Source organism: Nerophis ophidion, linkage group LG01, assembly GCF_033978795.1.
Source record: "Nerophis ophidion isolate RoL-2023_Sa linkage group LG01, RoL_Noph_v1.0, whole genome shotgun sequence".
In the NCBI taxonomy this organism is placed as follows: Eukaryota; Metazoa; Chordata; class Actinopteri; order Syngnathiformes; family Syngnathidae; genus Nerophis; species Nerophis ophidion.
This window is the reverse complement of record NC_084611.1, coordinates 45,347,818-45,363,979: the sequence shown is the minus strand read 5'-3', so window position 1 is coordinate 45,363,979 and position 16,162 is coordinate 45,347,818. Positions and strand designations below refer to the sequence as shown.

Genomic DNA, 16,162 nt, shown 5'->3' with positions numbered 1-16,162 from the left:
TCCCGATTTCGAAAATGACCAAGAATTTCCCCCCGTTAAAAATAAATGGGCAATATAAGTGTGTATAAGTGTAGATGTGACAAAAAAGATTGTGGAAAGTATACCTTTACAATACTCCATGAGGATGAGGACCTCCCACACACTGTCCGACACAGTGTTGACGGCAGAGTCCAGGTAGCCCACAATGTTCTTATGGCCTGACAGCTCCTTCTGCAAAACATGGCGGGATTCACAGCTACTACATTCATGGATGCAACGGTAAAAATACTAAAAACGTCCGACCAATAGTATTACTGTATTGAATTCAAACGATTAAAAAAAATTTGATTTATGACTGCCCTTAGATGAACTCACGGACTGACTCGGTAACAAGAAATGCTAACATTATAACAAGAGACAATAATGTCTTTCTCCATAAAGAAACGCAATAAACCAATAAAGACCTTCCTCCAGAAGGTCTTATTCTTTGTCCATGTGATGTCAGATGAAACAAAAATGGAGCTGTTTGGCCACAATACCCAGCAATATGTTTGGAGGAGAAAAGGTAAGGCCTTTAATCCAAAGAACACCATGCCTGCCGCTAAGCATGGTGGTGGTAGTATTATGCTCTGGGCCTGTTTTGCTGCCAATGGAACTGCTGCTTAAATGGGACAATGAAAAAGGAGGATTACCACCAAATTGTTCAGGACAAGCTAAAATCATCAGCCCGGATGCTGGGTCTTGGGCGCAGTTGGGTGTTCCAACAGGACAATGACCCCAAACACACATCAAAAGTGGTAAAGGAATGGCTAAATCAGGTTAGAATGAAGGTTTTAGAATGGTGTTTCCAAAGTCCTGACTTACAAGTGTGGACAATGCTGAAGAAACAAGTCCATGTCAGAAAAGCAACACATTTAGCTGAACTGCAGCAATTTTGTGGTTAAAAATTCAAGCAGAAGCTTGTGGATGGCTACCAAAAGCGCCTTATTGCAGGTAAACTTGCCAAGGGACATGTAAGCAAATATTAACATTGCTGTATGTATACTTTTGACCCTCACATTTTCAGTAGAGCCATAATAAATTCATAATATAAGTGCTCCAATCACTCTATCACAAAAAAATAAGAGTTGTAGAAATGGTTGGAAACTCCAGCCAGCCATGACATCATGTTCTTTACAAGTGTACGTACACTTTTGACCACGACTGTAACTTCTTATCTTCTTTCACGTTTATTACCACAATACAGCAGGTATTGCTTTCCTTAGAAAAAAAGAAAGAAAAAAGAAAGGCGTCTCACCATGATGGTGATCTCCCGCTTGTGGACGTTGAGGTCGGGGACGTTGTTGACGTACATCCTCTTGAGGGCGCAGCGGACGCCGCTGTGCGTACGAGCCAGGAAGACCACGGAGAAGCCTCCTGCAAACACACATCAGCTGTTGGTGCTACATCCTGCTGAGACAGTCCACTTTAGATGGACATATTTTGTAATAAATGGTGAGGTGAATATTATTGTGTCAAGAAAAGCATGATTCATGAATGAGGTCACTCGGAGGTAACATGGCCAACAGCAAAAATCTGAATTTGCCATTTGGGTTATAATAGAGATCGACCACTATGTTGTTTTTCAAGCCCATTATAAAATCATCAATAATGATTATTAGAAAATCAAGGAGGCCAATGACCAATCTTTGGAGGCGTATTATTTGCAGTAGAAGTTATTTAAACATGAATATTATATGTCAGTGAACATCTGGACAAGGCTTTAAGTTGTTTTGTCGGAAAGGTGTTTGATGCAGTGCTGATGTGTTTAATTTATCATCAATAAACATCTTTAGCATCAACATTGTATTTCAAAATATGGAAAATGGGTCAAAATTTGTCTACATCACAAGAACTCACCTACTCCATTTTGTAACTCTTTATGGATTTAATATATTGTAAGGTTTGTGAAATATTGTCAACATTTGAATAAAAATAATTCCAGGCTCCTTCACGTTGATTATAGTTGAGACCTTTTTCAAGATGGCTGACATCTTTTCTTACAGAAAGTATGAGAATGTGTGAGCTGCTGCCTCACTTTCTTCGCACATTTAATCATCTCATATTTGTCAAGATATTTGCACAAAGTTTGCATTTTTATTTTGACAAATCTTCTGGGCTCCTCATGTCCCTCCACCTCTGTCGCCTTGTTATATGATTGAATGACGGAACATGAAACTGGTGGCGCTCCTTTAATGAGCCCACACAGTGTGTTGCGGACGGAGGCTTGTCGTGCAACTCCATCGCTGCCGCAGCCCAAGCAAACAAAACAAGAAGGTGACTCCAGGAAGTGAAAAAACTGGAAAATATATGAAAGTTGGTCCATCCACGAATAAGATTTAAAAAAAAAAATAACAACATGTAATTATCATTATTCCGCTGGAAAAGTTAAGCCCAGTTATGATCCAATCAGAAGCGTTCGAGTATCAAAACGTTTGGCTCAACCGGGTATTCTTAACTCCCCCCAAAAAAACACAAAAAATATCCGGGATTACCACAAATTCCCCGTTTTACAAGTCATTTTGCCCATTGAAAATGAACGGACCAATTTTCAAACATGCGCAACTCCCACGTTTCTCAACCGATTTAAACCATCTGCACACTCCACTCACCTTGGACAATATAACTAATATTTTCAAAGTTTAAAAAAAATTCCAGGAATTCCCTGAATTCCAAAGCCCGGTTTTCACCTCTTCCTGGAAAGCAAGTTTTCACAGTCCACATTTTTCAACCATTTTTGACCATTCCGCCTTCAAGGTATTCCTTTTAGTTGGGACAGCAAACTCTCCTATTTCTTTACCGTACACATTCCAGATTTCTCGATATTCAGAAGTACCCGTTCTCAATTCAAACTGGTACTACGTCAACATTCTTTAACCAATTCCAGAAATTCCAACACCAAGCCACTCATATCATCTAGGACAGTTGTGCTATTATCAATATTTTCAAAGATTCCAGGTTTTCCCGAAATTTCCAGTAAATTCCCATTCAAATGTATGGAGGTGTTCATAGTTCTACAATGCCCAGAAATCCCAAAGTGTTTCACCATTTTTAAGCCCAATTCCGACCTTTCAACTATCCACAACTCTTTCATATACCGAACGTAAAACATGTTTCTCTTTCCCAAATTCCTGGAATGTTCTCCCCATTGAAAATGAATGGGCATTATACAATCTACTGGATATCCCACATTTCTCGTCCGATTCGAACCGTTCCAACAGCCACACACTCCACTCACCCTGGACATTCAAACCATCCTGTTTCCCGGTTTTGAAAATGTCCTGATTACCCAGAATTACCAGGAATATTCCCACACTGAAAATGAATGAGCAATATACAAACCATTTCATATCCCACATTTCTCAACCGATTGGAACCGTTCCAGCATTTACACATTCCACTCACCCAGGACATTAAAGCCAGCATGTTTGCCGCTTGATTACCAGGAATGTTTGCCCCCACTGGACAATGAATGGGCAACACAAACCTCTCCATATCCCACATTTGTCAACCGATACGAAGCGTTCCAACATCCACACACTCCACTCACCCTGGACATTCAAGCATTTCACTTCCACTCACGCCTGTCGGCGGCTCGCGCACATAGAGCATTCACACGCAATTCCTTTGGGAATTGCAAATTGTAGTTCGGAAAACAAGTCGCTCCTTCAGGCTGGCCTAACATCGTGAACCCTGAAGTTAAAGACTCCATCCAGCACAAAAGTCCATACAATGCTTCATTCACTTGCCGTACAACAAGTTCTCATCCAAAATTAACCCTGGCACCGACGTTCATCCAGGAGGCTAATAGTGGTACGTTCCTTTTCTAGACAATCAGGATGAGTTCATTGTGTTAGCAAAGCCCACACAAGGGCACATTTGTTGCTTGACAAGTTACCTCAGGTCAGCTCACACTTGCCTGGATGATTGGTGAGGTGGGGGTGGGGAAAAAAGTCTGTTACTTGGAGAAGACAAACTCCACGCAAAGTAGAAGCTGCTCACACAGAAGCCAGCAGAATGTAGCAACGGTCTGAGACCAGCATACTGAGGGGCTGGCTGATAAAAGGATATCAATGTACATGGCAATGGGCATTTCATCGACATCATAGCATTAATGACTTTCCCTAGTAATTATTTCCATGTATTAAAGACTAACAGGTATTATTCATTAACTATGAAGTCATGAACTTCACTAATAGGCTGACTGTGCCATCACTATAAAAAAAGCTCAAATTAAACTGTGTGAATGTAGTTTTTAACACTAACCAAAACAGAGCAGTGGAACAGATTGCATGTTGGCGAAGACAACAATGGCAACAGGAATATCAAAGCAGCGTCTAAATATCACTTCCAACGAATTCCACATCCATGTCATCACACCGACTGTCTCTGCAACAGAAGATGTTCTTAGTGCAAGGTGAGACCCAACATCTGCCTTCAGACCACCTGCTCCAGGATCAGGTTCCCACTAAATCACCGCCCAAGGCCTTTGTCGCCTCTCCTAGTCTACGGCAGCCGCTGAGTGGGGGGGGGGGGGGGGGGGGATACCAACTTTAAGGACAAAAGGAAAGACCTCTCCACTCCCCCACGTGGACTGTGCAGAACTCAAACTGGGGACAGTGACGCAAACATTGACCCAGGAAACAGAGTTGTTGAACATTAGACCTTTTTCCGTCAAAAGTTTAGAAACTTTAGTTCCTGGAACTTAAATGTTTCTTGTAAATGGGTTGTACTTGTATAGCGCTTTTCTACCCCTTTTTAAGGAGCCCAAAGCGCTTTGACAGTATTTCCACATTTACCCATTCACACACTGACGGTGGGAGCTGCCCTGCAAGGCGCTCACCAGGACCCATCAGGAGCAAGGGTAAAGTGTCTTGCCCAAGGACACAACGGACGTGACTAGGATGATAGAAGGTGTGGATTGAACCAGTAACCCTCAGATTGCTGGCACAGCCACTCTACCAACTTCGCCACGCCGTGTGGACCTGTGTGGTTTGTGTTTTCACCTCGTTTCACAAATCAGGCGTATGGAGGAGTGGTTTAGTATATTTCCACACTGATACCATTTCAATAGACAATCTTAACTCATATTCATTTTACTTAAGTCAAAGTAAATGAAATACAACAAAACCATATGATTTAAAAACAAGAGCGTATCGGATTTTAAATAAAAAGTCAGCCTTTTGTCTAGTGTCCAACAGTCAGAAAATGGTCCCGTTAGTAAACTAAAACCTGCTCACAATCACTGCTGAAGGTGAGAATTATTTTTGAAACAAAATTTGAATGCACAGTAGGAGGACTGGTTTGAAAACTGAAGAGCCAAAGCGCAACTGAAATGTTAGTGGAATGTAGAATGAATGGTAGAAAAGGTCTAAATCTTGAAGATCGGAAACTGTACCGAAAATAAATACGAATATCAAATTGTTCAATGTATCTTGTAATAGTTGGAATTCAATGTATCTTGTAATAGTTGGAATTATAGTATAAGACTCCTTGGCTGCATAATTATCTAAAAAAGTCGGCATACTCTCGGACTCACCGGGATTTTCACCCCACTCACCAGGGTGGGAGCTCAGTAACTCTACTGAGGTCAACAACCTGACAGTCTAACTCGTGTCCAAGTTTGGTCGCTAAAGGGAGGGAGTCAACGAGGGCTGGGCGACATTGGCTTTTATTAATATCTCCGTATATTTATGCCACATTGCGATATACGTTATATATCTGGATATTTTGCCTTAGCCTTGATTGAACACTTGATGCATATAATGACAGCAGTATGATGATTCTATGTGTCTACATTAAAACATTCTTCTTCATAAAGCATTAATATATGCTACGTTTAAACTTTCACGGAGAGAGGGAAATCACAACTAAGTCAATTTACCAAAACTGTATTTATTAAATACTCTTCATTCCCTCGCAGGTGACTTTTTAAATGAAAGAACAAATTAGTAGTGCTGCTACCTTTTGTAGTATCACTTCTGCTGCATATTTTGCATATTGCTGTTGTCTGCTGAATATCTTCCCGCTTGAAGCCAAACCACCGCCAGATGATGGACCCCCTGCTGGTTTGTTTGGGCATTAATCGTTCTTCCTCAGTTTGTGATCAGTTTCGCACCTTCTCTCTCTTGTAATGTCACTCGCACCGCTGCGCTTGCACCACCTGCCTCAGCTAACGTTAGCCATGCTGCTACCTCTCTGCTCGGCGAGAGCGTATGACGCTACACGCGCGCCAGTATGTGACGTATGTAAGAAGGTGGGCTTGTTTTACGTCTCTGTGAGGAGAGACGAGAAGGAGTGAGAAATGCCTGTAGTGTAATGCCCGCAGCCAAAAGCAATTGCGTGAGAACGTATACTCCAATATTACGATAGTCATTTTCTATACCGCACAGAGGCAAACCCGCGATATATCGTTTATATCGTTTATATTGATATATCGCCCAGCCCTAGAGTCAACCATTGAAAATGACATGTGTCTACCCAGAATTCAATTATGCAACAGTACCACCTTTTCAAATAATTTGGGGGATAAAGCAAAGTTGTTGTTTTTTACAATAAAATATGTTACCCCAGTGGTTCTCAACCTTTTTTCAGTGATGTACCCCCTGTAACATTTTTTTTTTAATCCAAGTACCCCCTAATCAGAGCGAAGCATTTTTGGTTGAAAAAAAGAGATGAAGTAAACTACAGCACTATGCCATCAGTTTCTGATTTATCAAATTGTATAACAGTGCAAAATATTGCTCATTTGTAGTGGTCTTTCTTGAACTATTTGGAAAAAAAAGATATAAAAATAACTAAAAACCTGTTGAAAAATAAACAAGTGATTCAATCATAAATAAAGATTTCTACACATAGAAGTAATCATCAACTTAAAGTGCCGTCTTTGGGGATTGTACTAGAGATCCATCTGGATTCATCAACTTCATTCTAAACATTTCTTCACAAAAAAAGAAATCTTCACCATCAATATTTATGAAACATGTCCACAAAAAATCTAGCTGTCAACACTGAATATTGCATTATTGCACTTCTTTTCACAGTTTATGAACTTACATTCATGTTTTGTTGAAGTATTATTCAATAACTATGTTTAAAAAGGATTTTTGAATTGTTGCTATTTTCTGAATATTTTTTGGCATAGCTTCAAGTACCCCCATTTGACAACCACTGTGTTACCCAATTGTATCAAACAATAGTTGATTGTTGGTCAGCATAGTAATTAGTGAATATTTGATGTGATTTACCTTCTTTTATATCACATTTCTCTTCAAATTACCAGGTTGTTGAGTCCCTGAGTAAGCAGCTTTAGGAACGTCCCAATCATGTTCAACCAATCAGCGGTCGACAGCACAGCCCGACCCCACTAAGGTTCCACGGGGAGTTTTTGAAAGTCCTGCTGTGCTACTACGAAACTAAGTTAAGTTCCTGAAAAACAAAAATCCACCCAGGGATGTTTTTGGTAGAAACACAGGGTAAATGGGAAAGTTCCTACACCTATTGGCAACAGAAATGACAAAGATGGCCAGGACAAAACCAAAAGTGTTTCCATGTCCACATCTTGTTTGACTGGTGAACGCCAAGTGGTTCTTAACCAGTTTGTCATACAGCTAACAGACAAACTGCGATGCCCACAAATCTCTGCAGGCCGGCTGTCCATCTTGTTAATTAGCGGTGAAGTTGGGATTTAGCTGACGCGACACAATCGCCACATGAGGTCAGCGCTCAGTGAGAGGAGGCTTGGGTAGACCTTACTAGAGAACTGTCCCTGCCTCCCATACATTCTTCTTGGAACGTGGTCCTCCCTGCCACGTAGGGGAGCCAGGTACTGTGCAGGTCTAAAGGAAACCCCCTGCAGTCTCTGCTAGATAAACACCAGTGTGATGAATCCATAGGAATACGTCGCAACCTGGAGCGACTGTCATGTTTGAGCTGGGCAGATGTTCCATCTCTGAAGCATGATGTCATCCCTCATAACACACCCCTCCCCCGTATTTGTGTTTTCTTTACAACCAACAGCTTTAGACTTCTCTTCTCTCGCAGCAATCTGAAAACGTGGCTCAGCTCTGTCACTTTTCTATCAGCGTTGGAGAGAGAAGCACTTTTTTTCTTTCAAAGCCGACAGAGGTATTTCCTCTTTGGAAGGCCAGCCCGCCACCCGCTAACGTTTCCTCTAAGAGCTCAGACACTAGTAAAGATAACTGACTTAAAAAGTACTTTCACTAAGCCGCAAGGACGAGAAAATATTTGGACCGCAGGGTTCAGTTCTTCTCAATATAAACAAAGAGGATCTCCTTCTTTGTTTGGTTTCAAGTCCAGCAATCACATCAATAAAAAAACATTTCTACTGTGTTGAGGACCAACAGCTGCATTTGTTACATCATACCAAACCTCAGGACTAGATTTCAATGATCCTGTCTCAGGGTCTTTTGCCAGCTGCTCCAGCTAATTACCAAGAATGACTTGGATTTGTGGGACTTAGTAAATCCTCAGAGATTTTACTATTATACGGGCTAATCGCGCAGAAAAAAGGAGCCAAACTCCAGCCGGTGTTACCAGGTCAAAATAAAAGGTCAGTTTGAGAGATTGGCGGGGGAGTTATTGGACTGTTACTGTCGGGGAGTCAAGGAAAGACACTGTTTGAGAAATCAGACAAATTCACCGCATGTACAGAAGCATTCTACAACCTTAATCGGATCGGGTTTGGCTTTTGAAAAGTAGGACTAACACACCTAGATTACTTCTGGATCTGCCTCCTGGGAGCCTTTTGGCCATGGACACAAGCTGCTAGGTCTCTGCCACACCAGAGTCCGTTTGGAGAGACTGGAGGAGATGCGGATGAAGAGATAGGGCTGCAGAGTTTGGAGAGACTGGAGGAGCTGCGGATGAAGAGACAAGGCTGCAGAGTTTGGAGAGACTGAAGGAGCTGCGGATGAAGAGACAGAGCTGGCAGACAAGCTACACAGTGTCTTGGCTGAATGAGCAGGTATCGAACACCTCGGTCTCCTTGGACGTATCCTCGCTCATCCATGCGCACTGGACACTGGCCGAGGATTGGTGCTTGCTTTGTTGGCTCCTCAGCAGACGATGGCGTGGAACAACCCAGAGGCCACCACAGTGTATATGTTTTTTTTACTTTTGTGGCTGTGTGTAGAAGTGGCTGGTTGCATCAGCTTTGTTCTTTTAATCTCTTTAATATCCTTTTATGTTTCCCTCTTACACATGTTTATGTGTGCTATGGCGATGAGGTTTTTTTTTTTCCCTTGGTCGCAATCTGGAACCTCTCTCCAGGGGCCTAGGCCCCGTCCTCAGCGTTTACCTGTTTCTTACCTTTTTTGTAAGAGACACCAGAAGTTTGCATACCATTCAGCGATCCTGTTCTGTCTCCTTGTAATGTTTGTCTGATCTTGAATGGGATTGTGCTGAAAATTTTCATTTCCCCTCTGGGATTATTAAAGTATTTCTGATTCTGATTACAAATAGCAGATCTCTATGTGTTGCATTTGTATGTAGAAGGTTGGGATGCTCTATGTGCCACTCCACCATGACACGTCTCTCTGCACCACTGACCCGTGGGTCTGCAAAAACCAGGTCCTTGGACCCCACTTCAGGCCCTTACAAGTCACACCACACTGACAGTACGTATGCAAAAATAGACGTTTTGACACGCGGCCGAGAGATTCTGCACTTTGGGAAGGATCAACATGGGAGACCTGGTCTCTCAAAGCTAGATGTGGAAAACGGAGAGTGAGACCATTTTTCCTACTTAGTCCCAGCCAATTGGGACAAAGCGAGGAAAGGAACATCATTGAAGGTGGTGTTGGTGGAGCTTGTGGGAGGATGACATTTGTCATTTCATCCAAAGAAGAAATCACATTTCCCTCTAACTTGTTTTTGGCATCGCCCGAGAGATCGCATCCTAGTCCTGGACATTACCAAATCAGTATATAAAACCTGTCCAAGCCATACCTAATCTCATGATAAAAGAACAAATGATCACTCAACCATTTGTAACCATAAGACCATGAAAAGTCCACGGTTCCAGTCCCCCTCTGGGAGGTTGTAACCACATACTTGACAACAACTCAAAGGGGATGCGCAGAGGCAGTGCCATGAGGCCCCAGCGAGCGAGCACAAAGGCGGTGTTAGCGTTCTTTCTGCGGCGCTACGATGACGGGACAATAAGGCACAATGTTGCCTTTCATCCACTGTACAGTATGCTAATCATGCCACTTCTCACCAGCGTAGAGGAAAACCACCTCAGACTGCACACAATATATTTTTACTACTTCATGCTCAGTTAGCCTGTTTTTGTGAAAAAGTGACTTGAGCTACATGATGCCATGACGCTGCAAAATATGCTTCATTAAACATTAAAAATACATCCTGGAGCTCTGACAACTATTCCTCAGCTAGACATGTCGGCGATACATATTTGGTCTTTTTATAGCAAATGTGCTAACCTGGCATATTGTTGCTGTTAGAAAGTGAGTGTAATGTTAGCACTTTAGCCTGGTGACAATATCTATGCTAGTGTTGCCAACGTTTTTGTGCTCATATTCCGCTGATGTTGATTTCAGGGCCGATTCAGTTTATTAGTAGTCATAATGGCAGATAATTTATATTTGGAGGCAATATTCTTGTGCAATGCAAGTTATTTAGACATGAATATTATATATGTCATTAAACATCTGGACAAGGCCTGTAGTTTTTTTAAACATTATTTTTCAGGAAATGCGTTTCATTTATCACAAACAACGAGCGAACTCTTCCAAAATATGGCACCATAGCACAAATAAATAAAACACTTTGAAAACTTTTATCTTAATTGCCTCAGCGGAGGAAAATCCATAAATTAGCCGCACCGTCTTAAAAGCCACAGGGTTGAATGTGGAAGAAGAAAGTAGCCGTTTATAGTCTGGAATAGGGTCGTCCCGATATTTTGCTACCGGTACCAAAATGTATTTCAATACTTTTTTAAATAAAGGGCTCCACAAAAAATGTCATTGTCTTTATTTGAACAAAAATGTTAGTGTATATGAAAAATATGTTTATTATTGTCATTTAGTCCTTAAATAAAATGTTGAACATACTAGAAAACTTGTCTTTTAGTAGTACGTAAACAAACAAAGACTCCTAATTAGTCTGCTGACGTACGCAGTAACATATTGCGTCATTTATACATCTATTATTTTCTACACATTATGAGGGACAAACTGTAAAAATCGATTATTCATCTACTTGTTCATTTACTGTTAATATCTGCTTATTTTCTGTTTTAATATGTTTTATCTACCCGTCTGTTAAAATGTAATAATCACTTACTCTTCTCTTCTTTGATACTTTACATTAATTTTGGATGATACCGCACATTTAGGTATCGATATGATACCAAGTAGTTACAGGATCGTACATTGGTCATAATCAAAGTCCTCATGTGTCCAGGATGTATCTCCTGAGTTTTTAAACATAATATAAATTTTATAAACAGGAAAAAAGATTTTGTGACGATAAAAAATATTGCCGTACTCAGAAGTATCGACAAGATACGCTGTTGTACTTGGTATCACTACAGTGGATGTCAGGTGTAGATCAACCCATGGCATTTGTTTACATTGTGATGCCGGTGAGCTATTGTATTCTCCTACGGTGTGTAGTAAAGCATGTTTAGCTATTCTTCGTCCTGCAGTGATAATGATACTTGTAATAAACGTCCTTTGTCGCCATGGAGACCAGGATTAGTGATTTAGTGCTAGCTACAACACTGCAGATGGATGATAGCTGCATGTGTTAAAGCAGCTCTTCCTGAGGGTGTTTCAGTGTTATAACTTCACCGTTATCTTTACTTTTTACACAAAATGCAGCCATTCTTCCTTTTTTGTCTACACACTGTCTGCTTGTAAGTACTCTGTGTGTGCGCACTGCCGAACATGCTCCTCTGCTCGTAAAACCAGCAATGTCACCACATGACAAGGCACCGTCATGCCCTTTAAAAACGGGCGGTGGAGGGGGACTGGTACTTTTTAGAGGCGGTACAGTACCAAATATGATTCATTAGTATCGCGGTGCTATACTAGTACTGGGATACCGTATAACTCTAAGATGTATATATATTTACAGTATATTGCTAAAAGTATGGCGGCCACCCATTCAAATGATGAGAATCAGGTGTACTAATCACTTGTGCTTGATTTGATACACCGGGGTGTATCAAATCAAGCACTTAGTCATGGAGACTGTTTCTACAAACATTTGTGAAAGAATGGGCCGCTCTCAGTGATTTCCAGCGTAGAACTGTCATTTGATGCTATCTGTGCAACAAATCCTGTCCTAAAATTTCCTCCCTCCTAAATATTCCAAAATCAACTGTCGACTTTAGTATAAGAAAATGCAAGAGTTTGTGAACAACAGCAACTCAGCCACCAAGTGGTAGGCCATGTAAACTGACAGAGAGGGGTCAGCGGAGGAATTATGGTGTGGGGTTGTTTTTCAGGAGTTGGGCTTGGCCCTTTAGTTCCAGTTACCATGAATTGATCAACGTGGACCCCGACTTAAACAAGATGCAAAATTTATTCGGGTGTTACCATTTAGTGGTCAATTGTACGGAATATGTATTGAACTGTGCAATATACTAATAAAAGTTTCAATCAATCAATCAAAAAGTGAAAGGAACTTTGAATGCTCCAGGACACCAAAACATTTTGGACAATTCCATGCTTCCAACCTTGTGGGAACAGTTTGGAGCTTGCCCCTTCCTCCTCCAACATGACTGTGCACCAGTGCACAAAGCAAGGTCCATAAAGACATGGATTACAACAGTCTGGTGTGGATCAATCAATCAATCAATCAATGTTTACTTATATAGCCCTAAATCACTAGTGTCTCAAAGGGCTGCACAAACCACTACGACATCCTCGGTAGACCCACATAAGGGCAAGGAAAACTCACACCCAGTGGGACATCGGTGACAATAATGACCCAGTGGGACGTCGGTGACAATGATGACTATTAGAACCTTGGAGAGGAGGTAAGCAATGGATGTCGAGCGGGTCTAACATGATACTGTGAAAGTTCAATCCATAATGGATCCAACACAGTCGCGAGAGTCCAGTCCAAAGCGGATCCAACACAGCAGCGAGAGTCCCGTTCACAGCGGAGCCAGCAGGAAACCATCCCAAGCGGAGGCGGATCAGCAGCGCAGAGATGTCCCCAGCCGATACACAGGCAAGCAGTACATGGCCACCGGATCGGACCGGACCCCCTCCACAAGGGAGAGTGGGACATAGAAGAAAAAGAAAAGAAACGGCAGATCAACTGGTCTAAAAAGGGAGTCTATTTAAAGGCTAGAGTATACAAATGAGTTTTAAGGTGAGACTTAAATGCTTCTACTGAGGTAGCATCTCGAACTGTTACCGGGAGGGCATTCCAGGGTACTGGAGCCCGAAATGAAAAAGCTCTATAGCCCGCAGACTTTTTTTGGGCTTTGGGAATCACTAATAAGCCGGAGTCTTTTGAACGCAGATTTCTTGCCGGGACATATGGTAGAATACAATCGGCAAGAGAGGATGGAGCTAGACCGTGTAGTATTTTATACGTAAGTAGTAAAACCTTAAAGTCACATCTTAAGTGCACAGGAAGCCAGTGCAGGTGAGCCAGTACAGGCGTAATATGATCAAACTTTCTTGTTCTTGTCAAAAGTCTAGCAGCCGCATTTTGTACCAACTGTAATCGTTTAATGCTAGACATGGGGAGACCCCAAAATAATACGTTACAGTAATCGAGACGAGACGTAACAAACGCATGGATAATGATCTCAGCGTCGTGAGTGGACAAAATGGAGCAAATTGTAGCGATATTACGGAGATGAAAGAAGGCCGTCTTAGTAACGCTTTTAATGTGTGACTCAAAGGAGAGAGTTGGGTGGAAGATAATACCCAGATTATTTACCGAGTCACCTTGTTTAATTATTTGGTTGTCAAATGTTACAGTTGTATTATTAAATAGAGGTCGGAGTCTAGCAGGACCGATAATCAGCATTTCCGTTTTTTTTTGCGTTAAGTTGCAAAAAATTAGCGGACATCCATTGTTTAATTTCATTAAGACACGCCTCCAGCTGACTACAGTCCGGCGTGTTGGTCAGCTTTAGGGGCATGTAGAGTTGGGTGTTATCAGCATAACAGTGAAAGCTAACACTGTATTTGCGTATGACGTCACCCAGCGGCAGCATGTAGATGCTGAAGAGTGCAGGGCCAAGGACCGAACCCCGGGGAACTCCACACGTTACCTTAACATAGTCCGAGGTCACACTGTTATGGGAGACGCACTGCATCCTATCAGTAAGATAAGAGTTAAACCAAGACAGGGCTAAGTCTGACATACCAATTCGTGTTTTAATACGCTCTAATAAAATATTATGATCGACGGTATCGAAAGCAGCGCTAAGATCGAGGAGCAGCAACATACAGTAGATGATGCATCAGAATCCATCGTTAGAAATAGATCATTAGTCATTTTTGCGAGGGCTGTCTCCGTAGAGTGATTTGCCCTGAAACCGGATTGAAAGGTTTCACATAGAATGTTAGACGCTAAGTGTTCATTTAGATGTTCTGCAACAATTTTTTCGAGGATTTTGTAAATACATATGTGCTAAAACACCAAAATTGTGTGGGGGTTGAATAATTTTGATCACAACTGTATATATATATATATATATATATATATATATAGAGGGGGGGAGGATGAGAGACTCAATGGGACGGACACAACGGTAACGGCCAGGAAAGGATCACGGACAAAGAGACGGCTCACCCAAACATCAATAACTGGAGAGGTGTTGGAGGTAAAGTGTCATTGCGGAAAGACCTGCAAAAACACAAGAGGGCTTAAAATACACCAAGCCAGGACCACATGTGGAAAAGGGGAGACACAGGTGCAGCGCACAGCGGTAGCACCTGGTGAGACGCAGGAGAGCTCCAGTCAGGAAGTACCCCACAGCACTGGAGATCTCTCAGTACCGGTGCCACCTCAAGACCTCAGGCGGGATCCACCCCATACCTCTTCAGAGAACCAAACCCACCCTGCGAGAGAACAAATTAAGTGGCCCAAGATGAGTGACACCAAAGAATGGAACCAACTAGACGAAGACCTTGACAAAGTGCTAGAAGCCGCTCTAGCAGGAACAGCTGAACAGAAAGTCAATACACTCACAACAATAACGTACAATCTGGCAAGGGAGCGTTTTGGGATGGAGGACAAGAAGGTTTACACCAAATTGGCGCATCAGCCAAGCAGAAGAGAAAGAGAAATCCATCGCCTAAGGAAGGAAATCAAAACTCTAAACAAACAGTTAAAAAGAGCCACTGTCGAGGAAAAGGAAGGCATCAAGGATCTGACGAGGCAACTTCGGGAACGTCTTTGCAGACTCCGTAGAGCAGAAAACATTCGGAAGAGGAGGAAGGAGAGGGAGAACAGAAGAGCACAGTTCACCAAAAACCCTTTCAGATTCACCAGGACACTACTGGGTGAAGCAAAATCCGGAATGCTAACCAGCTCTAGGGAAGATGTGGAGGCGTTCCTAAGGGAAACCCATAATGACACCTGCAAAAACCAGGCCCTGGGTGCCAACCATAACATCGGCAGCTCGGAAAAACCAAGAAAGGAGCTCAACATCGGTGAACCATCCTGGAAGGAAATCCAAGATGTGGTGAAAAAGGCCAGAACAGGATCTGCCCCTGGCCCCAGTGGTATACCCTATAAGGTATACAAAAAATGCCAGATGCTCCTTCGGAGGCTGTGGATGCTGTTCCGGAGAATCTGGAAAAAGGGCACCATTCCATCATGCTGGAAGAAGGCAGAAGGCTGTTTTGTGCCAAAGGAAGAGAACTCCTCAACCATAAATCAATTCCGTACAATATCACTTCTAAATGTAGAAGGCAAAATCTTCTTTTCTGTACTGGCAAAAAGGATGACCTTATACATGACTGAGAACGGATATGTTGACACCTCTATCCAAAAAGGTGGAATACCAGGCTTCTCTGGATGCCTGGAACACACCGGAGTTCTCAGTCAGATGATCCGGGAGGCCAAAGCAAGCAAAGGCAACCTGACTGTTGTCTGGCTCGATCTGGCTAACGCCTACGGATCA

At 42.2% G+C, this 16,162-nt stretch overlaps 1 protein-coding gene across 2 annotated transcripts in view; it reads right to left on the bottom strand.

The window, feature by feature from the left end:
- The window catches only part of bmp2k (BMP2 inducible kinase), a 90,014-nt gene that overhangs the window by 57,206 nt on the left and 16,646 nt on the right, over positions 1-16,162 (bottom strand). For both annotated transcript variants that reach the window (XM_061904907.1, XM_061904915.1), the window contains exons 2-3: positions 1,277-1,395; positions 105-210 (exon numbers count right to left, since the gene is read on the bottom strand). In XM_061904907.1, coding sequence (XP_061760891.1) covers positions 105-210; positions 1,277-1,395 — 225 coding nt within the window. The remainder of the gene's footprint in view (positions 1-104; positions 211-1,276; positions 1,396-16,162) is intronic.